Source organism: Brassica napus, chromosome C6, assembly GCF_020379485.1.
Source record: "Brassica napus cultivar Da-Ae chromosome C6, Da-Ae, whole genome shotgun sequence".
In the NCBI taxonomy this organism is placed as follows: Eukaryota; Viridiplantae; Streptophyta; class Magnoliopsida; order Brassicales; family Brassicaceae; genus Brassica; species Brassica napus.
In genome coordinates this window covers 44,694,576-44,716,020 of record NC_063449.1, presented here as the reverse complement: position 1 = coordinate 44,716,020, position 21,445 = coordinate 44,694,576, and the positions used below count along the sequence as shown (strand labels likewise).

The following is a 21,445-nucleotide window of genomic DNA, read 5'->3' as shown; positions in this document are numbered from 1 at the left end:
AATTCTAGAAACCCATTTCATTCTCTCTTTCATTTTTATTTTTATTTTACTTTTTTTTTGTAATGCTGAAAACTCATTGAAATACCTTCAAAATAGTCTAACGGATCCTTATTATTTCATACAATTTGTACTTTAAAAAATCCATGAAAAATATAGGTGTAGGAATGACTCAAATGAGAAAGAAAAAAATTGGTGTAGATTCTCTAGTAGTGTGTTTATATAGAAAGAAAAGGCAACCGTTTTATATGCCACAATTAATGTGAAGCCTGTCTTTGTGCAATTTAAGTACCATCCCGTTCTATCTTTTTCTTCCTCATCTTTTCAGGTTCACGCACTCAGCTGTTTGAAAAAGATACGCCTCTTCTGTCTCTCTCTCTCTCTTTTTTTCTTTGCATGTCACGGTAAGCATACTATATACTATCTCTCTTTCAATTAAAAAAAAAAAGAAAAAATTAATTTCTGGAGAGAGAGAGAGAGAAGAGCCACTCTCCACTTATTTGTCGTCAAGCTCTATAGACAGAGAGAAAAAGAAAGTGGAGTGAAAACGAGAGACACAAGTTTTTTTTCCTTCTTTTGACAAAGAGATACACAAGTTGGTGAAAGGAGAGGATAGGAGAGAATTAGAGAGGTTCATTGTGCGGAGGATTTGTCACTATTATTCATCTTTTTCTCCTCTCTTTTTTGTTGCTTTTGTTGCTTTTTTTTTTTAAAAAAAAAATCGTCATTTATCGAAGAAGAGTGGCTGCGAAAAATTCAATTCCTTTGTGTGTGGGTTTGTTTAGAGTTTCTGAAGTTCTCACTAGCTCTCTCAACCAACCTCTGTGCCGTTCAAGAAATAGGGAGTTGACTAGTCGTTGATCGGGGGAATCGAACTCGGGATCTCTCGGGTCGGTGTTTCAAATGCCCGATAGCGTTCGGAGCATGAAGATGAACATGAAGAGCTTTCTTAAAAAACTCCACATCACTCCCAATCAACCCGACGAAGCCGCCGACATTCCAACCAACAACAACAACAAGCCGAGCGATGCATCTTCCTCCCCTCACCACCAGAGCCCCGAAGTCAAACCCTTTTCCGGTTTATCGAACTGGTTAAGCTCCGTCGGCCACAGAAAAAGCCCAAGCCCACCTAACTCGCTCAATGCTACTAATGATGAGCATCAGCAAGACTCCAAGGAGGATCCAGAGGTTGAAGAAGAGTACCAGATACAGTTGGCTCTGGAGCTAAGCGCTAGAGAGGATCCCGAAGCTGCTCAGATCGAGGCTATGAAGCAGTTCAGCTTAGGCTCTTGCGCTCCTGACAACTCCCCTGCTGAACTCGTCGCTTATCGCTACTGGGTTTGTCTCAAAATCAAAACTTTTAACTCTGTTTCTTCGTTTTCTTACTTAAAGTCCTCTGCTTTCCTCTGTTTCTTCGTTTTCTTACTTAAAGTTCTCTGCTTTCCTCTGTTTTGCATTTGCAGAATTACAACTGTCTTGGCTACGATGACAAGATCTTGGATGGTTTTTACGACTTGTACGGAGTGTTGAACGCTTCCTCGGCGGAAAAGATTCCTTCTTTGCTTGATCTTCAAGGGACGCCTGTCTCTGACGGTGTTACGTGGGAAGCTGTTCTTGTGAACAGGAGTGGGGATTACAATCTGTTGAGAGTTGAGCAGATGGGTATTGATATTGCTGCGAATACGGAGTCTGTTTCTTCGTCTAGCTTTGTGAACAGCGAGCTGGTGAGGAAGCTTGCTGTTTTGGTTGGGGATTACATGGGTGGTCCTGTTGTTGATCCGGATAGTATGTTGAGAGCTTGGAGGAGTCTTAGTTACAGTTTGAAAGCAACTCTTGGAAGCATGGTGTTGCCTCTTGGCTCTCTAACTATTGGATTGGCTCGTCACCGTGCCTTGTTATTCAAAGTAATAACAAGAGAGTCATCACAGTTCAGATTGTGATCCATTTCCATTATCTCACTCTTTCTTTATATGATACTTTTTTTTAGGTTTTGTGTGATAGCGTTGGTGTTCCTTGTCGGATAGTCAAAGGACAGCAGTACACCGGTTCCGAAGATGTGGCAATGAACTATATTAAGACCGATGATGGCAGGTAATCATCACACTAACTTCAGGTATTATGTGTAGATTCAACACTTATGTATAGATTTGGTACATGTGCTATGTTTTAAATAGGCACTAGACCCTAAACCCGCTCAAACGCGCGGGTGTTTGCTTTCATTTTTATATACGTAAAAAAAATTTCTACATTGTGTTAATGATAAATATTCTTAGCGTTAACCATATTTTCAAACGTTTATGGAAATCTATTTTTGTTAAGATTTGATTAAGAGAATCTATAATTTAAATTAGGAAAAAACAAACATACTTAAATATAGGTTCAATAAATATTTCAATGGTATGCCATTGTAAATAAATGGTAAAACTAAAGGGTAATCTAATTTTGTACTCCTCTTTTAATAGATTAGATAGATAGGTATGTACTAAGGCTTTATGAAAGAAAATTTTGAGTTTATGCAATACTATTGATGATTTCAGGGAGTACATTGTTGATCTAATGGGAGATCCTGGTACGCTTATTCCAGCTGATGCAGCTGGACTACAAGTAGACTATGATGAACCTGTCTGCTCCACTAGTCCTGGGGACAATGATTCATTTCATGATGCTTCTTCCACCAATGGGATTGAAAGTTCATTTCAACAGAATATAGGGTTTCCCCCATGGGAACATAGTTCTAGTACCAAAAGTTCCAAGGAAGATGTGGCGAATGTTGAAAAGGCTCCTCCAGCTCAAAACCTCTCTAGCAGGCCCATTCATTCTTTCACACATATGAGATCACCTTCTTGGACTGAAGGTGTGAGCTCCCCAGCTGCGAGGAGGATGAAAGTCAAAGACGTTTCACAGTACATGATTGATGCTGCCAAAGAGAATCCACGGTTAGCTCAGAAGCTTCACGATGTATTGCTTGAAAGCGGAGTTGTAGCTCCCCCCAATTTATTCTCCGAAGTCTATCCCCAGCAACTGGATGCAACCGTCGAAATAAAAAACCTGACTGAAGCCAAGAAAGAGAAAGGAAACGATCTTGGTCCAGTGCGGTTTTTGCCTCCATTACCAAGACTTCACTCTAAAGCAGATACACAAGATCAGCATGATCACGGCAAAGCTGTTAGTCAGTCTGAATCTTCACATTCTGAAGCATCTTCTACGGAGTACGCCAGAACCGTACCTGCTGCTGTAGCTGCAGCGGCTGTGGTTGCATCTTCGATGGTTGCTGCTGCTGCCAAGAATGCAAACATAGAGTCCTCCACCTTGGAGCTTCCAGCTGCAGCTGCAGCCACGGCCACTGCTGCAGCAGTTGTGGCAACGGCTGCAGCCGTGTCCAAGCATCTTGAGTTAGGGTCGAATAGCGATGAGCCTCAAGGAAGTGGGGACTCTCCTCATGGGCCAAATTCAGGAGGGGACAGAGTATCTGACAGATCTACTGGCGACGAAAGTTCAAAGTCTGATGGGACGCTTGATGATGTCTCTGACTGTGAGATTTTGTGGGAAGAGATTACTTTGGGAGAACGTATTGGACTCGGTACCTGACTTATCATCATCTGTTGTTATCTACTTTGGTGTAATTAACTTTACAAAAAAAAAAAAACTAAATCGTTTACCTCTTTTGATACAGGATCTTATGGGGAAGTGTATCGGGGAGATTGGCACGGGACTGTGAGTAGTATTATTTGATTTTCAGTTTATACTATTGAGTTAAATTTTATGGAATGCTATAAATATTAAGCTTTCTGAATAGAAGTGGATGAAGAAATACTTAAAGCAATTCCGTAGTTTGAGTTCCCATGTTGTTGAAACTCTTGGACTTGGTAGGAAGTGGCTGCCAAGAAGTTCCTTGATCAAGATCTTACAGGAGAAGCGCTGGAGGAGTTCAGAAGTGAGGTACGAGGAGCCTTTATTCTAGTTGTTTCCTTATGCTACTGTGCCTTGTTTATATATTCTTGTAAAGTTTTATCATTTTAATATGATTAAAAAGGTCCAAATCATGAAAAAGCTTAGACACCCCAACATTGTTCTCTTCATGGGAGCTGTGACCCGTCCACCAAATCTCTCAATTATCACAGAGTTTCTTCCTAGGTAATACTACTATGATCTTTGCAGGATTGATTACAGATGGAATGTCATTTTTTTTTGTATTTTATCTTTACTATAGTATTTTATCGTACTTGTGCAGGGGGAGCTTGTATAGGTTAATCCATCGGCCTAATAACCAGTTAGACGAGAGGAGGCGTCTGAGGATGGCCCTTGATGCTGTATTACTCTTTTTCTCTTTCATTCTTACACTTTTAAATCTCTGCCATCTGTGTATAACTAATCCATTCTTTCAATTATCTTTCAGGCCCGTGGAATGAATTATTTGCATAGCTGTAGTCCTATGATTGTCCATCGTGATCTCAAGTCCCCGAACCTTCTAGTTGACAAAAACTGGGTTGTAAAGGTTAGCATTGTCCTCATAAACTTGTATTAGTTAGATAATCTTATATCTGACGTAATATTATGTATCAGGTGTGTGATTTCGGGTTGTCTAGAATGAAAAACAGCACATACCTCTCTTCAAAGTCAACAGCAGGCACGGTAAGCTGCTACAAGGAAGTTACCTTAATTGTTATCTTAATGGTCTCTTTGTTAATCTAAGTGAGGCTTGAATCTATGGTCGTTCAGGCTGAATGGATGGCTCCAGAAGTGCTTAGAAACGAACCTGCTGATGAGAAGTATGGTTTTGTTTCCTATGCTCATCAAAGATCTTCTATGTTCCCTTTTTAAGAAGTAGGCCTAACCGTCAGGGAAAAAATTATACCTGAAACAGGTGCGATGTTTACAGCTACGGTGTGATTTTATGGGAACTCTTTACGTTACAGCAACCATGGGGAAGGATGAACGCGATGCAAGTTGTTGGGGCAGTTGGGTTTCAGCATCGACGTCTTGACATTCCAGACTTTGTGGATCCAGCAATTGCAGAACTCATTAGTAAATGCTGGCAAACGTGAGTATATATATATTTATATTCAGAAAGTAGTAGTGCTTAAACACACATGCTTTCACTAGACCATGTCTCAGTTAACATAGTTTTGAATCTTTGACGCCTTCTTATAGTATCTTGCTCTTGTGATTTGGCTGATATATCTAGTGGCTTTTTTTTTGTTTTGGTTTATTAGGGATTCAAAGTTAAGGCCAAGTTTTGCAGAGATTATGGTTACTCTAAAGAAGCTACAGAGACCTGCAACAGGTTCCAACATCCCAAGACCAGTCCCCAGTGCTTCTTCATTAACAGCTGAACAGGAACAAAAGGATTGTTAACAGAAGGAGAAAGACCAAAGTGGTCTTTGACTGTTTAAAGGAAATATGAAGAGAAGAGCTACAGATTTTTGCTTCTTTTTTTTTTTTTTCTGGTTTTTTTGGTTCAGCTTCAGTGGGTTTTCTCACACAGCTTGTGGGTAGAGCTATTAAAATCAAATTCATGGGTGAAGGACATCATTCTCGCGTGGTGTGTGTGTGTGTGTTTGCCCTGTGAATTATGATGTTCATGCGTAAATTTCCTCTGGGTTTTTTTTTTTTTTTTTACAAAAATTGAAGCTGTAAAAAAGGGAGAGAACCAAAAGAATGGTTATATATCATTGTAAAAAAAATAGTTTGAGAAGTGAGAACTCTCTGTCTTATAGTTTTCATAGTTCATATGTGCATTTTTAGTTATGTAATCTTTAGAAAAGCATACGAACGTATTTTGATTGATGTACATTCTTCACAAACTTAAGCTTCTTTGTGCATGGACTTTTGGACTGTGTCAGGTACACTATGATCTTACAAGTTGGAAGTGGAGCTACTCCAAGCTCGGGATACTTGGCAGTGTTTGATGTAAAGGGACACATACATGGAACATAACAAGTGTTTATCGACACATTTGGAAGCAAAGACAAGAAGAAGAAGAAGTCATCGGCGATGTTAATGGACTCAAAACCATGTAGCAAGGGACAGAGTGTATGTTCTGAGAGGTCAATAAAACGGCACGCTGTTTTGTTCGCAGCCACACAATGTTAAAAAAAACGGCGACTTTTCTTAAAAGAGGATAACGAATCGCTTCTCTTCTATCCATTTTTCTCGTTGGATAGAATGGGAACGGTGCTAGATTCGCATTTCCTGGCTCTCACTGCCATTGTTACCGTAATGCCTCTGTTCTCTTCATTCATATCCGATTTGGTGTTTTACTGATGTGTTCTAGTCTGATTTCATTCATGATTTGCAGGTGGTTTACCAGTTCATATTCTTCGTAATCACAGCTCTTTTCAAGATCGATCAAGTCACTGACTTTGCAGGTACAACGTTCACTATTTGATTCTATAGAGAGGCTTCCTCCAATATTTGTTACGTGGGAGTCAAGATTTAGTTTTTTTCCATTTCTAACTCTATATGTTTTCAGGTAGCACAAACTTCGTTATACTTGCTGTACTCACTCTCGTTCTTAACGCCACGTGGCATTTTCGCCAGGTGAGTCTCATCACTTCTCCTGTGATATCTGTTTCTTCTGTTTACTATTATTTGATTTCTCTGTCTCCCCTCACAACAGGTAGTCTTGACTTTGCTAGTTGTGGTATGGGGTCTTCGCTTGGGAACTTTTCTTCTAATGAGGTTCTCTACCAAGACCACTTTATACCATAAACACACACTCTTTGTCGTTTTAGGATCTTGCAATGGGGTGAAGATCGACGCTTTGACGAAATGCGTCAAAACTTGGTGAAACTAATAGTTTTCTGGACTTTTCAGGTAAAAACCTTTGCTCTCTCTACTTCACATCTAGTTTTAACTTTTAATTCTTCGTTTTCTTCCATGGCAAAGGCCGTGTGGGTTTGGACCGTGAGCTTACCTCTAACCGTCGTTAACGCAAGTGATGGTGGAGGATCTTTTAAACCCGCAGATGTTATCGGTTGGACGATGTGGGTTTTTGGTTTCTTGATTGAAGCTGCAGCTGATCAACAGAAGCTCTCTTTTAAAAGCGCTCCAGAAAATAGAGGTAAATGGTGTGATGCTGGTCTGTGGAGGTATTCAAGACATCCAAACTACTTTGGTGAGGTTAGTATTTCGATAATATAATAAAGGAATCTTGAGTTTTTTTTGGTTAAATGTATAAATGGGATATGTCATCAGATGTTACTGTGGTGGGGAATCTTTGTGGCTACATCGCCTGTTCTAGAAGGTGCTGAGTATCTTGTCATATTTGGACCAGTCTTTCTCACTTTGTTACTTCTATTCGTCAGCGGCATACCATTACTTGAGGTTCTCTCTCTTTCACTCATTTTCTGAATCTCATATGGCTGAGTTGAATCGGTCTAGGCGCAAATTAGATTTAAATGAAATGATTTTTAAAAAAGTCGATTTAAACGTTGGAAAACTCGGTCTAGACGCCCATCTAAACAATAGTCCTCTATAAGGCGCCTAACCACCGCCCAACGATTTCTTGGACATTGAAACAGGCATCGGCTGACAAAAAGCATGGCCACTTGGGAGCTTACCGGTTCTATAAGAAGACAACAAGGTTTAACTATATGAACTTTTTGCTATAGATACCGTTTAATAACACCTTGAAGATGCCTAATCTGTTTCTATCTTTGATTGATCTTTAGTCCTCTGGTTCTTTTGCCGAGAGGAGTGTATGGGAACTTACCAGGATGGTGCAAGGAAGTCTTTCTTTTCGAGCTTCCATTTTACAGCAGAAATCTCCCTGAAGAAGCTGATATTTAGTAAGCATCTCTGTTCAGTTTCAGTTTCATCTCTTTTGTATCTTGTTATAGTCTGTGTGTGAAATTAGAAGAGCCTCCAAGAGAGTATCAGCTGAAAGATTACTCTAATATGTGATTTTTTTTTAATTCTGAGTTTCTGTTATTACAACACTCTCTCTAGATGAGATCGTGTAAGAAAAGATTGCTTGTGAGAAACTGAATTTGATTGCGTGTAAATAAAGCATCCAAAGCAAACAAATTAATCAAACCGGTTCACAAGTTAAAACAGTAAAAAACAAAATTACATTAATTATTTACTGGAAACAACATTTGGAAGAAGAGCTTACTGGTTGGGTCGCAGTAACTTCATGGATATTCACAATCTCTTTACCAACAGGAACAACCGTACCGTTACCGTTAACATGAGTCGTTGCAACGCCGTTAGATTTGTTGTCCGAAGCGATCCTCTGTGTTACAACCTCATGTATACGTTTGATCATCACTAGGAAAGCTTCTTCAACGTTAACGTTTTCTAATGCCGAAGTCTCAAGGAAGCAAAGACCTTCTGACTCAGCTAGACTCTTACCTTCCTCTTCTTCAACTTCTCTCGATTGTCGGAGATCGGATTTGTTGCCGACGAGGACCACGACGGTATCTGGATTAGCGAACTCTCTGAGCTCGAAAAGCCATTTCTTGATGTTCTCGAAAGTTGTTCTTCTTGTTACGTCGTATATCAGCAATGCCCCTAATGCTCCACGGTAGTACGAGCTCGTAATTGCTCTAAATCTTTACCCATAAAACACGAAATAAGAAAACATAAAACATTATCAACCATTACTAATTATCAAATTATAAACGGAACTTAGATAAGTTCAACTTCTCACTTTCTAATATTCATTTTAGTTATTTTATAATATTTTATTCTTTTGTTTTTATAATAAATTTATTTTTATATTTATTTCACATATCATACATAATATGGATATTAATAATAATTAACACATTCTAATTATTAACTATTTATTTTATTTTATGTAGTTGTACATAAACCAGAAGATATAATATTTATATACTATAAAATTTTAGGAATAGTCTATACGGTTTTTAAATTAGACAATTCTTCAAATTGAATTTATGTCCGTATACCTTACATACATGCAGCCTAGTTAAAAATAAAAGAATTATGAATTATAATTCCACCATTTGAGTTTGGTAGGGTAAACTTTATTTATAGTATATATTTACTTTTTACGTTTTGACCTAAATATTCCTTGAATTATTATTTCCACAATTTGGACCAAACTACTATTGTTGTTTAATACGAATCTTACCGTTCTTATTTTATTTTTATTACTTTATTAAAAAGAGTAGTCGAAATAAAAGATCTGAAGAAACATACAAAACAAGGAACAGTGTAGATAAAGTCACGAGGCCGCAAAACTAGGTCCGTGAGTTTGGTTGCTCACAAAGATTTAATTTTAAACACGGAAAGCGCACTAGAGTTTAGTGCGTTTAAACGCAAACGCAAGATGCTTTGTACTTTTATAGTAGTACGTACCTTTCTTGACCTGCAGTGTCCCAAATCTGAGCTTTGATGATTTTATCTCCGACGTGAACGTTCCTGTAAGCGAACTCAACTCCGATGGTTGGTTTAGAGTCTAACCGGAATTCGTCTTTGGAAAATCTTGACAAGAGGTTTGATTTTCCAACGGCTGAGTCTCCGATCAGCACCGACTTGAATAAGTAGTCGCATTCTTCGTCGTATGAATCTTCCGCCATGTGTCGGATAAAGAGTTCCTCTTGTGATGACTATATGTTGCCACAAAGAAGGAGAAAGGTGAAGTATAAAATCTGTAGATTAAGGAGAAAAGGAAGAAATGAAAAGGAAAGTTTCTCCGCTGAATATGGCTTTTGGTTGAAAATAGGACTTAATAATATTTTATAGTCTGAACACCAAAATTTTGAAATAGTGACTATGTAGAGTACTCTTGTATAAAAGAAAAAAAAAAGAGAAAAAAGTTTTGGTTTAGAAAAAGATATAGGATCAGATAAGGATGGCGTCAAAGAGATTGTAATAATGCAATTGAATCAATTGAATCGAATATTAATTAAGTGTTTTGTTGATTAGGTTTTAAGAATTAACTAGAGCTTGATCCGCGCATCCGCGCGGGTTTTTGTTTTGTTTTTTATAAATAAATATTTATTTTGTATATAGTAATATATAAGTTTAAAATTATATATTAAATAATTTTTTAGTATGGCATCTCTAAACATAATAATTTTATACTATATATCGGGTAATTTATTTTGTTTTTTGACCCATGATTTCTCCTTAGTTATCCTTTTGAAAGAATAATAAAGATATTATGGTTTTGATTTTTATATTTTTGATTTTGTTTGTTTAGAAATACTACAAAAATGATTTGGGTATAAGATAACTAAAATAATACATAAGTATGAATATATTAATTTGTATAATTAGTTTGAATTTTATACATAAAACCTTGAATTGTTGTGGTTTATATGAAAGAAAGTTCTAATCTTCTAGGTTACAGTTATGTACATCAATGATAGTAGGCTTAATATTTGAAAGTAAGGAATCCGTAATATCCATATGATAGTAATGACAAATTGATTTTCTTAAATAATTAAATAGAAAAAAATACAGAATCCTAAAAAGTAGATTATTAATTATTTTAGTTGCATTAATTAAATTGAAAAAAGACAAAGAAAACTTAAATTTAGAATCAATAAATATATCACTGGCATAAAACTGTAAATAATTTGTAAAATTAAAGGGTAATTTTATTTTGTAGTTCTCTTTTAATAATATAGACACGCAATCATAACTGCAGCTGTTGGCATGTGAAATCATGGATTACAACATAATGATAATGTTGTCTTCCTTTTATGATTGTTTTTTGTTGGGATTACTGGAAAAGAAAACAAATAGTTACGAATTCATGCTATCGCCATTCATCAAAGTATTACTGCATTTGCTTCGTTATTTTATTTTTACTTTTCTGAGAAACAAATGTTTAACTTAATTTGTTGATTAGAAAATTTGATTATATATCACGATGTTCATTGTTCAATAATAATCAATCAATCAATCATAAGTTACAAAAAAAATAAAAAATAAAAAATAAAATCAATCATACCTATTTCCTATCGCATGTTGACATTTTTCACTCAAGTTCACACGCTTTTAAAGTTGTTGTAAACTTGTAAACCAAGTTTTGCTTGACGCGTGTTATTTTTTGTCACTGCAAAATTTTCTTTGTAGTGCATATTCCAAAGGTTAGATGCTTAGATTTATAGAAAATATTTGATTTATTACATTCTGACAACATTTATTTTCCAATATATAGTTGCAAATATGAACTAAATCACGTGGTATAGTAAAACAATGAATGAAATCAATTTGTTAGCTAAGATGGTGATAGTGAATAAATGGTATACGCAGCATCCTTTACTTGAATGCAAGTTACATGACTAAAGGAAAAACGAAATCTCTCAACCGATTTTAAGTGGTGAGATGGAGACATCAGATGATTTGTACCATTATTTGAACTATGAAAGTGATATTTCACTGCCAGATCTTATCTGTGTATATGTGTATATGCTAAGATAGATTGACATATGCCTTACGTCTCATTTACAGATATACAAGTTTGAGTCGGTTTTACTTCATAATTACTTAACTAGTTAGTTCGTAGAGTTTGCAAATATATAAGAAAATAGTGCTAGCACCTCACACGTACCTGCAGAGTTTGGTAGTGTAGATAATGAAGATACAACATATTTACAGTAGTAAGTAAGGTCTCTGGTTCTTGCTGACATAGTAACACATACACCATAGAACATATTCAGTTGTCCACAAAAAAAGTCTCAGCCTGTTAAGGAATACTGGTTGCGCTAAAGCCCTTAAATGCCCATATTTGTTGAAGTGATAGCTGCCTCGAATTCTTAATCACAATGAGTTCCGTTGGTCCACCAAAGGATTATCTCCAACACAGAAATCGTGTGGGCCTAATCCTCGGCGTGATTTGAGCCCTTTGATTCGGTTTTGACATTCATTTATTCATTGTGTTCTATATTTTATTTTAAAAATCCATATTCCAAAATTTCTAGGCCACTCAAAAATGAATCAGACTTTGTCAACCATAAGGACAATCAATATAAATAGTTTAATATTTAAAAAAACTTTGTGGAAAGGCTGTCCACACATGTAGCATCTTTAATTGACCAGTTCTTGTAGAAAACAGTCGTAGTGGAGTCAGTAAATGAATGGTATCTGATTCGTTCATACAAAAACACATAAGATTCTATAAAATATGACAATTTCATTATCCATTAGTTTCTCTTTCGAATTGCATTCGAATTAATGCAGTCCTTTCAAATAAGACTCAACCAGGATCGAACTTATTCTGATGCAATGCTGAGAAAACACAAAGTAAAGACACTAAAACCCGAAGTTTTAATATGTATATAGATTGCTTATATCGCAAGTAATCATACTTGCATAGGCAAGACGTTCATCATTCCATATATAGGAAGAGAACTATTTGTTTGTTAACCTAGAAATGTAAACAAGTACCATACAGTATATATTATATGTAACCATGGATCTCATTATCCAACATACAAAGAAGGGCAACTCGGAACCCTAGGCGGATTGCTTGTTGAGTAGCTCAGGTGACGACATCATCTTCTTGAACTCCTCGAAGTTAACGTTTCCGTCGCCGTCAGTGTCAACACGCCCGATCATTCTCACGCAGTCTTCGACGGAACACGTCATACCTAGACGGTTGAGAACCTTGTGGATCTCGGAGGACGAGATCAAACCGTTCTTGTTCTGGTCGTAGAGATCGAATGCTTCACGGACCTCTGTGGCGGAGGAGGATGAGCGGCATATGGCGGCGAACTCCTCCATGTTAATGAAACCGTCGCGGTCGATGTCAATGTCGTCCAACACTTGGTTGAGCTCAGCCTCCGTGTACGACGTTCCCATGGATTTGAAAACGTTGCCGAGCTCAGAGACAGAGATCTTGCCGTCGCCGTTGGCGTCGAACTGGTTGAAAACCTTCTTAAGGTCCATGTCCGTGGACGATGGTTTGTTGGTGGTTTCAGGATTTTCGCTCGCCATTGTTCGTTGCAGTTTTGTGTTTGTGAATCGTTGAGTTGTGAGTTTTGACGTTTATATAGAGCTTCGCTTTCCCTTGATGCTCTCTTTTGTCTTTCTTTATGAACGATGCTCAATGCTTTTGTCTTTCTACCCTTCGAAGTTTTTAATTAGCTAAACATATTTATTTCTATTTTTAACTAATCTTGTGTGTATTCGAGAGGTTCGCAAGTGTTTGACTGAAAACAGGTTATAATCAATGTTGGAGTTACAGTAGTTATGATTTAATTCGTTCAAAACATAAATTTAGATGTTACAAAACAATCTACGAAGAAACATTTGAAAAAAAAGCAAATGAATTGACACTTAGCAACAAAGGTTATGGAGGATGAAGAATGACATTTAATTTATTCCCAAATAGTTTCTACATGTTTTAATAACACTCAATCTTCTAACGGTTTCCTTTGTTGATTATTCGATTCTAGTGTACCCACGTATAGTTGTATATTAGTTAATGTATAGTGTTGTACTCTTCGACTGCATGTAGTGGGTTACGGGCATATCAAAATAAGGAATATGCTCTTCACTACATGTTAATGTGTGGCTCCATGGAGGATCTGAGACCAAGCGTGAGAGAGACATTTTCCATTCAATATGACAATATACATTAATAATTGAAATTGTCCCAATATTACAATATTTATTGAAACATGACTGTCATCTAATATTTTTATGAACATTTTCTTAAAACCAAAACAAAATATTAAAAACCACATGGACCACCAGTCCAGTGTAAGCTTCCTCCTCTCATGCATAATATATTTCTATAAATTTCGTTAGTTAACGTAAAATTGATCATGTTACATCAATATTATTAATTGAGAATCATTGTTATCATTTGCCCTTGATGTTCCCAGGAATATTATTTTTGTGCCATTGGAATACCTTTAAATATATAAACTGTTTATATAACTGCTTGTTAATAATACAAATATTTGTAACCTTCTCCTTTAATTCTAACAAGTCAAAAACGTATAACCGTAGTGGGTCCAGGCTAATTGAAACAAATCTAATATGAACATTAAATCTAACTAATATTCATTTTGTGTTCTGTTGATCATTAAAACAAAAAATATATTCGCCCGTAGTGGATCAGAATCTAATACATGTATTAATAGAAAAAATTAGGCGAGAATAGTATGTGCCGTTGTTAAGCGAACTTGGCATCACTAAAGTTATTGGATGAATGCATGCTCTTTTACGATTGGATGAAATCTCATGTGTGATTAGCTCTAGATCAACGAAAAAATAGATAGAACAATAAATTGGAAAGCAGCAAATTGCGTCATTAATCTGAAAAAGTCTTAATAACGATTGGATGAAATCTCATGTGATTAGCTCTAGATGAACGAAAAAAATAGATAGAACAATAAATCGGAAAGCAGTAAATTACGTCATTAAGCTGGAAAAGTCTTAATAACTCAAAAGAAACCTCGTGCCAAATAACAGAGTAAATTTATAAATTTATTCTTAATTATATTTAATGCTAAGATCTTAATCAACGGCCACGGTGGGGGCAAAAAGTGACGACGTAGTTAGCTTTGGTACACGTGGCAATGCTAGTGGGGTCATCGTAAGCGTAGGAGTAGGCCTTAGGACAAGCTACTTTGAAGATCTTGGAGTAAGCCGTGGGCCTGCACGTCTGTGGGTTACCGAACGAACCGGTGCAACAGTAGCGTGGTGAGTTAAAGGCAGAACATGCGCTTTTACAGGCTACTACCTGTTTCCCATCACGTGAACGGACTTGTAGACCAACCGGACACATTCTGTTCAAGTCGCTAACGCAACCTGCGTAGGTGCACTTCCCTGTGCCTTTCACAGGCATTATCGACATAGCTAAGTTGTATCTGTAATGTTATAGATTAACAAGAATATTAGTATGCAAGTGTAACAAAACCTAACACAAAGACTGATTCAAAACTTTGGTTTAAACTCTAAATGAGACATGAACTATATATTCAGTAGTTACTTATGTATTTAGACACATACCCATCAACGAGGCTGACGTCATAAAAGTCCTGGTCATGGCCGAGGGTGATCTCTGCGAGAGTAGCTGGAGGTACACCTCCGGCTCCGTTACAGAGGAGAGAACCACCGCAGTCTCCGGTGGCGCAACGACCACGGCCAGATCTATCGAAGGAGCAACCGTGGCGGCCCCAGAACCGACCAGACCAAAGCGATGGAAGTTGGAGAGTGTAAGCTCTTTTAGGAGAAAGTTTGAATCCGCCGCCGCCGAGTAGCGGCTGACCGGAGCTAGCTTGGATACCAGGCCAGACTGTGTATGTGCACTTGTTGTAGAATATTACCGTTGAAGCTTCTTGTCACATAAAGTAAAACCAGAATGTCACTAGTTTAGTATGATGTGATTAATTAATTATATGAGTATATGATCATATAATTAATCTAAATGTCTGAGATTAAAAAGAGTAAGAGAAAGAATACCTGAAGCGTGTGAGAGAAGAAGAAGGAGAGGGAGGAGGAAGAGGGATATTGAAGAGGCCATTGGTGGTTCTTTTGATTTCAAGTGGACTAGAAGACTGTGAACCAGCTTCTCATTTCTCATTGCCTTTGGGGATTTTCTCTTTATAAAGAGAGAAAAATATGGTGTCCTTTTTAATAGTTTATAAAAATATCAAAAATGGAGAGGGCAATTTATGAAATGAAATATAATAAGAGTTTCAAATAAGCCATTATAATATTTTATATGGATGTTATTAGTTTTTTAAGCTTACAATATCTTACTACTATATCACAGTAATATGCATATATATACGTAGTTGTCATTAAGACAAAGTTGTTAATGAAAGTTTATTCTAGATATAATATAGAAAAAAAGACATTATTTACTGATAATATAGTAAAAAAGACAATAGTTTACTGATTTTCGATGCGAAAACTTGTACTCATTAATATGAGTTTATTCTGAATAGTTTACAAACAGAAATCAAATTGTATATTATTGCCATTTAAAAGGATTTATTCAAGAATTTGACTGCAATCACAGTTTTGTTACCTTTGTACACGTTCTAGATAATTTTAGATATGCAGTCTACAATTTCATTAACAATAATGTGATTCATGAATTCCGAGAAAATGGTCCATTTGCATTGCGAAAGAACAAAGAATATGTGTTTGGGGAATGTAATAATGACAAAACTTATCTCATCTCACGAGGCTGTCAGAAGACTTAGTGCCTTAAGGGAAACATTTTTCTATCCGTTGAACAATAAGTTTAAGGGTAAACAGTAAACACTTTTACGCAGTTACTAATTTCAAATTTTAATTTAGTTTACGATTTTAATTTGCGTGCCTATGGGTATGTTAAAACTTCAAATCTACAAAAAGAAGACGTTAAAACTGAAAAAAATATTTAAATATCGCCACTAGGTTTATTGAAATTAGGACTAGTTTAAAACTAAGGTTCACGTGAGGTTTTGGATTCATGTGACAGGCAAAGGAATCCAGCTACGGACCAGAGAGATTTAAATCTAGAGTTTTTTACAAAATAACAAAAGCTGTAAGAAAAAGATAACTAAAATGTCAGTATTATCAAAAATCGACATGAAAAGATGCTCCCTGAATGCGGTGGTTTGAACTTTGAAGGCCCTCTGATCAAAGCAGGCATATCGATTAACTCGAAGAGAAAATGACAATAGCATAATAAATCTTACTACTAATTATAAAATATTTTGGAAAAGTTATGCTCAAACTTCAGAAAGTCATAACAAAAGTAACTTTTTTTAATTTGTTAAATCCACCGTTTTATGTTAGTTGATATATCTTCAGGAGGATACTAGCAAGCATTATCAGAAAGCTCCAAGGCCCGTAAATGAGATCTGAACCCTAATATAAAACACTACACTCAACATTAACATTCAAAATGTGTATTACGCTGAAAAATAATTATGGAGATTGAGACAACTGATAGATATTATTTCGTTAAACAGAATAACAGAACATGAAGTATTACTCAAAACAAACTAAAAAAGTTTGAGAAATTGATCATGCGAGCTTTGCTTTGATATCTTGAATAATATTTGGTGTGATCGTTTGGTATGACTTCTGGGTCGGATGGGCAATATCCCAAAACACGTAACTAGACGCGTCTAAGCAGGGCATTATAGACGTTGGTGTACAACAACATCCATCAGCTGCATCAACGAACCCTACATTTTCCAACGAATGATAGCTTTTGTTACATGTTATCAATATATATATTGTAATCTAACGTATATAAGATTGTGTTGTTAGATTATGTCGTCATTACCTGAAGCTTGAGGGTTGTTGATGAGACCCATAAGAGGATTGTACATATCTACGTACATGAATTTGGCACCCGGAAATGTTGCGCCAAGATTGTCAAGTTCAACAGATAATTTCTGGTTAAACATAGCAGCTGCTTGATTTGAAAACACTTCACATACTTTGAATAAGTTTGCAATCGAGCTTCTTGCTCCCGGTAAGCAACCTAGCGGTAGTGTTCCCATAACCGCAAATTTTCTTGCACCCATATCGTATAAACTCTTCAAATAACACAAAGAAAATTAACAATACGATATTTTAGATAACATTTTTGACGAAAAACGATCACATGACTATATATGTTATCTTTGAATTTATTTAGTTTATACCTTTATTAGATCACGAGTCCAAGTTACTAGAAGATCAGTGTATGCTGGAAGAGTGTATTGTAACCTTCTAGTTACCGTAGTGAAATATGTAATAGCAATATCATTATTCCCCGCTGAGATTAAATAAACCGCATTTGATATAATTTCATTTGTTTTCTCTTGACTTCCTACTACACCGTTTAGTCTAGTGATGTAGTTTTGGAAATCTCTCACTTGATCTTGCACCCATATAACCCCCTAATACATTCACCAACAAAAAATCAAACAATATGTTACACTTTTAAACAAATGAAAAGTGATTATAAATGATTCTGAACAGCATTTATAATGAAATTTACCTGTATCCTAGCAGTGATAGAATCAAGTCCAGATCCACCAGATGCAAAACACACACCAGTCACTAGATCGTTGCTCGAGAGGGCTGGATTACGATATGCTGGTAAGAGATTCTTCAATCCCAAACCTTCGGCTGCACACAACATTATTGATGTTAGATGATATATGTTTTAAATATAAAAATCCTTATTTTATTTTTTCATCAAAAGTTTCATTCTAAAATCATGTCAATCCATACATGCAAAAAAATCCTTAATTAATGTTGCAAAATAATTATATTAGCAATGAACAAGTGCATAGATCAATAGTATATACCAATCATATCTGAAAAAACTCTCCCGTTTCCAAATCTTCCGGTAGGTAGTCCACCTAAATCTCTACCGTATGGGAAAAAATTGACCTTGGTAAGAGTTGCAAGAAGATTATTGTTGCCAGTATCTAATATCGAGTCTCCAAAAGCGAAAAGTGCTGAAACTGTTGATTGTTGAGCAGAACCAACATAAAGTAGACAAGTGAACACAAATGCCACTAACATTTTGGACATCATAACGAAATATTCTAGCTTAAAGTGTTTGGTTAATCACTGAAAATGAGATGTAAACAAGATAATTTAAGTGACAGAGAAAAGGGTCAATATTTATACACGATTCCCTTCAAAGATATCACTTTTTTTTTAAACAAATTTAACAAATTATGATTTTATCACTGTATTAAGATTTGGAAAGAAATATCAAATTCAACGAATTCTGCGTATTATCTAACAATAAACGTAAAGTACATAGAATGTGTCAAAATGAGAAAGATAATACAATCTCTAGTCAAGCAAATGATCCGTATCTGTTATTTTTTAACATTGACAGTTGCAAATTTTTTTTAAACTATTAACATATCGATCATCGTCTTTGACTCAAAATATACATTTCTACTTCAGAACAAAAAAACGACAACGACACGTTATATTTCTCCTCAAGGTAGGTCAGCAGTAGATTGACTATCTAATCTATTAATTTAGGGTCCTACTGTTGACAAATGATAGTAGAACAATTCAATTAGTTATTTAATATGACATATTTGATTATTTACATAATTTATCAAATCTGTAATATATTTTAAAAATATTAATAACCAATAAAGATATTAATATTAAATTAGTTTAAACTATAAATTTAAATTATATTTTTAGTTATAAAAAATCTGTTGAGAAAAAAAATCTAATAAAATCCAACTAAAAATTTAAATCTTTTATTCAATAATGCATTAATAAATTTAGTAATTAGTAATATTCTTATTATAAATTAATGTTAATTAAAATTTTATCATAGAAAAAATTTGATACCATCTTTTATAAATTTAATAATTATAATTTATATATTATATTAAAATAGAAGTATTATATGAATTAAATATGGTAAAATTATATTAAATTGGTAAATTAATTTATTTTCAAAAAAATGCTTTCATTTAAATAAATTATTATTCAAAGGATTAATTTTTTAATATATGTCATATTTTCTACACAAAGTAAAATTCTGAACATATGTAACTTCATATATACAACTACATATAATCTTTTTATTTATTTTTGAATTCACAGCAATATATTATTTAACAATAATAATATACAAAATATAATAGTAAGCTTTAGTTCATTTATTATTAATAAATATGCTATTAACAAACTCTGAAATATTAATAATTTATTGAAGATATTGATGCAAATAAATTTTAAATATAAATTTAATGTTTATATTAATTATAATAGAATCTGTTGAGAAAATATAATTTTTTTACTAGAAATTCATTCATTTTTTAATAAAATAATGAATTAGTTTAGTAACAAAAAAAATTCAAAAGTCATATAATCTTTTTATATGTTTTGGAATTCACAGCAATATATTATTTAAAAATAATTATATACAAAATATAATAGTATATAACTAACCTTTAGTTCATTTATTATTAATAAATACTATTAACAAACACTGAAATCTTAATAATTTATTGAAGATATTAATGCAAATAAATTTTAAATATAAATTTAATGTTTATATTAATTATAATAGAATATGTTGAGAAAATATAAAAAAATCGTACCAGAAATTCGTTTATTTTTTAATAAAATAATGAATTAGTTTAGTAACAAAAAAATTCAAAAGTCATATAATCTTTCAAACCCAAAAATAGTTGTGGAATTTTCCAAACTTCTCTTGAACAAATAAATATTTTTGAAAATAAATATTCTAAACTCAAAATGATAATATTCCAAATTTTACAAATGATAAAATATAAAAACATATTTTGAAATGAAACAAAAAAAAAACAAATTATTTTGTAAAATCAAAAGTGATATAATGTTTTGAAATCTTAATTTAATAAAAATCTGAAAAAATTAATAGCATACATCCAAAAAAATATTCTATATTGACAGATTTTTTAAAAATAATTTATAAGAAACATGCTAATATGTACAAAATTTACTAAAATAATATGGTTATTTTTTTTAACATAACAATGTATTTACTTATAAAATACCACAAAATACTAAAATGATAGATCTTAAAGTATATTTTCTCAAACACAACATTAAAATATAAATTATCCTAAACAAATATCTTTTCTATACTATAGATAAATAAATTTTAAATATGTATTGTATGCAAGCTGTAAATTTAATAAACGTATATTGAAGCAGATTTTCTAATATGTAATAAAAATTAATAACACAGTAAAATGCATAAAACAAATCAATATATATTAATAATGTCGAATAAAAAATAAAAAATAAAACGAAAGAGTTACACAATATGTAACAGTAACTGTTTAATCAAAATTTATAAAATTTACAAAATGAAAAAGCATATGCACGAATGTGCAGGTCAAATTCTAGTTTTCCTTTAAAAGAGTATTCACTTGTGACTCAGACGATCTAATCTTTGTTGAGCATAAGATTTTGTTTGTGGAAGCTCTCTTGGTCCAATGGTTTGACTAAGGGTTTATTAATGCTTTTACACCAGGAGGTCTAATTTTCAATTCTCGGAGAAGGCGAAATTATGCTAATTAAGGGAGAAATAGGCTTACAAGAGATCTGCAGCATGGCGCAAGGAGTACCATCAAACGTGGATCTCATAGGACGGCTCAGGTGATACAGTCAGACATGAATCCTCATACGGCATGTATAATTGTCGACTGTAGAATCGTCTGTAATATTTCTCATAGTTGTAATATTATAATTATCCATCGTTAAAAAAAAAAAATCTTTGTTTTATTTATTTATTATCACTAAAAATATCAATCCTATTATGTTTAGTAAGAAATATCAGTAAGAGCAATTGTTTTTTTTTCCGTCGAATTGTTAAATTTCATTCAAAGGAGGAATACAAAAGCTGGTGGAAGAACTAGATATCCCCAGAAACACAAGCCCATAAAAAATGCAACTAGAACCTACGCCGGGACAACTTAGGAGAATACCGAATACAGACAGAAACAGATCAGTCAAAGCAATTGTATCCATAGTACCTAAACAAAAT

General features: G+C 34.2%; 6 protein-coding genes across 7 annotated transcripts; 2 read left to right on the top strand and 4 right to left on the bottom strand.

Annotated features, from left to right (window-relative positions):
* Positions 1–327: 327 nt before the first annotated feature.
* On the top strand, positions 328–5,696 carry LOC106406073 (probable serine/threonine-protein kinase SIS8). Its single transcript, XM_013846662.3, has 13 exons — positions 328–1,335; positions 1,461–1,901; positions 1,985–2,088; positions 2,535–3,577; positions 3,671–3,711; positions 3,868–3,936; positions 4,031–4,131; positions 4,229–4,307; positions 4,394–4,492; positions 4,561–4,629; positions 4,717–4,766; positions 4,862–5,038; positions 5,211–5,696. The coding sequence occupies exons 1-13, from the start codon at positions 901–903 to the stop codon at positions 5,350–5,352; spliced, it is 2,850 nt and encodes a 949-aa protein (XP_013702116.1). The 5' UTR covers positions 328–900; the 3' UTR covers positions 5,353–5,696.
* A 372-nt stretch (positions 5,697–6,068) lies between these two features.
* BNAC06G34460D (uncharacterized protein C594.04c) lies at positions 6,069–7,987 on the top strand. The gene is made up of 9 exons (XM_013846663.3): positions 6,069–6,213; positions 6,296–6,365; positions 6,470–6,537; positions 6,617–6,678; positions 6,732–6,813; positions 6,886–7,119; positions 7,195–7,323; positions 7,521–7,582; positions 7,671–7,987. The coding sequence occupies exons 1-9, from the start codon at positions 6,163–6,165 to the stop codon at positions 7,786–7,788; spliced, it is 876 nt and encodes a 291-aa protein (XP_013702117.1). The 5' UTR covers positions 6,069–6,162; the 3' UTR covers positions 7,789–7,987.
* LOC106406075 (ras-related protein RABA6a) lies at positions 7,973–9,737 on the bottom strand. The gene is made up of 2 exons (XM_013846664.3): positions 9,325–9,737; positions 7,973–8,552 (listed from the first exon to the last, which is right to left on the bottom strand). Exons 1-2 carry the CDS (start codon positions 9,543–9,545, stop codon positions 8,081–8,083), a joined length of 693 nt encoding a protein of 230 aa, XP_013702118.1. The 5' UTR covers positions 9,546–9,737; the 3' UTR covers positions 7,973–8,080.
* A 2,490-nt stretch (positions 9,738–12,227) lies between these two features.
* Positions 12,228–13,146, bottom strand: LOC106404489 (probable calcium-binding protein CML26). The gene has a single exon (XM_013845208.3). The coding sequence runs from the start codon at positions 12,913–12,915 to the stop codon at positions 12,436–12,438; it is 480 nt and encodes a 159-aa protein (XP_013700662.1). The 5' UTR covers positions 12,916–13,146; the 3' UTR covers positions 12,228–12,435.
* A 1,066-nt stretch (positions 13,147–14,212) lies between these two features.
* On the bottom strand, positions 14,213–15,583 carry LOC106405295 (thaumatin-like protein). 2 transcript variants are annotated; one of them, XM_013845862.3, is made up of 3 exons: positions 15,394–15,583; positions 14,941–15,268; positions 14,213–14,798 (listed from the first exon to the last, which is right to left on the bottom strand). In XM_013845862.3, exons 1-3 carry the CDS (start codon positions 15,512–15,514, stop codon positions 14,450–14,452), a joined length of 798 nt encoding a protein of 265 aa, XP_013701316.1. In that variant the 5' UTR covers positions 15,515–15,583; the 3' UTR covers positions 14,213–14,449. The 2 variants fall into 2 exon arrangements, with proteins under 2 accessions (XP_013701316.1, XP_013701317.1); XM_013845863.3 differs by having other exon boundaries at positions 14,941–15,265; positions 15,394–15,552.
* A 924-nt stretch (positions 15,584–16,507) lies between these two features.
* On the bottom strand, positions 16,508–19,063 carry LOC106405349 (GDSL esterase/lipase At1g73610). The gene is made up of 5 exons (XM_013845908.3): positions 18,234–19,063; positions 17,921–18,051; positions 17,583–17,819; positions 17,219–17,474; positions 16,508–17,117 (listed from the first exon to the last, which is right to left on the bottom strand). Exons 1-5 carry the CDS (start codon positions 18,463–18,465, stop codon positions 16,954–16,956), a joined length of 1,020 nt encoding a protein of 339 aa, XP_013701362.1. The 5' UTR covers positions 18,466–19,063; the 3' UTR covers positions 16,508–16,953.
* Positions 19,064–21,445: the final 2,382 nt, after the last annotated feature.

Coding starts and splice junctions, on each gene's coding strand:
- LOC106405349 (XM_013845908.3), bottom strand. CDS start 18,465: ATGATGTCCAAAATGTTAGTGGCATTTGTGTTCACTTGTCTACTTTAT. Junction 18,052..18,233: donor AGTTTTTTCAGATATGATTG/GTATATACTATT, acceptor TGTTGTGTGCAG/CCGAAGGTTTGGGATTGAAG. Junction 17,820..17,920: donor CTATCACTGCTAGGATACAG/GTAAATTTCATT, acceptor TGAATGTATTAG/GGGGTTATATGGGTGCAAGA.
- BNAC06G34460D (XM_013846663.3), top strand. CDS start 6,163: ATGGGAACGGTGCTAGATTCGCATTTCCTGGCTCTCACTGCCATTGTT. Junction 6,214..6,295: donor CTCTCACTGCCATTGTTACC/GTAATGCCTCTG, acceptor CATGATTTGCAG/GTGGTTTACCAGTTCATATT. Junction 7,120..7,194: donor ATCCAAACTACTTTGGTGAG/GTTAGTATTTCG, acceptor ATATGTCATCAG/ATGTTACTGTGGTGGGGAAT.
- LOC106405295 (XM_013845862.3), bottom strand. CDS start 15,514: ATGAGAAATGAGAAGCTGGTTCACAGTCTTCTAGTCCACTTGAAATCA. Junction 15,269..15,393: donor TCTTCTCTCACACGCTTCAG/GTATTCTTTCTC, acceptor TTATGTGACAAG/AAGCTTCAACGGTAATATTC. Junction 14,799..14,940: donor GACGTCAGCCTCGTTGATGG/GTATGTGTCTAA, acceptor ATAACATTACAG/ATACAACTTAGCTATGTCGA.
- LOC106406075 (XM_013846664.3), bottom strand. CDS start 9,545: ATGGCGGAAGATTCATACGACGAAGAATGCGACTACTTATTCAAGTCG. Junction 8,553..9,324: donor GACACTGCAGGTCAAGAAAG/GTACGTACTACT, acceptor TTATGGGTAAAG/ATTTAGAGCAATTACGAGCT.
- LOC106404489 (XM_013845208.3), bottom strand. CDS start 12,915: ATGGCGAGCGAAAATCCTGAAACCACCAACAAACCATCGTCCACGGAC.
- LOC106406073 (XM_013846662.3), top strand. CDS start 901: ATGCCCGATAGCGTTCGGAGCATGAAGATGAACATGAAGAGCTTTCTT. Junction 3,712..3,867: donor GGGGAGATTGGCACGGGACT/GTGAGTAGTATT, acceptor TGGACTTGGTAG/GAAGTGGCTGCCAAGAAGTT. Junction 4,493..4,560: donor ACAAAAACTGGGTTGTAAAG/GTTAGCATTGTC, acceptor ATTATGTATCAG/GTGTGTGATTTCGGGTTGTC.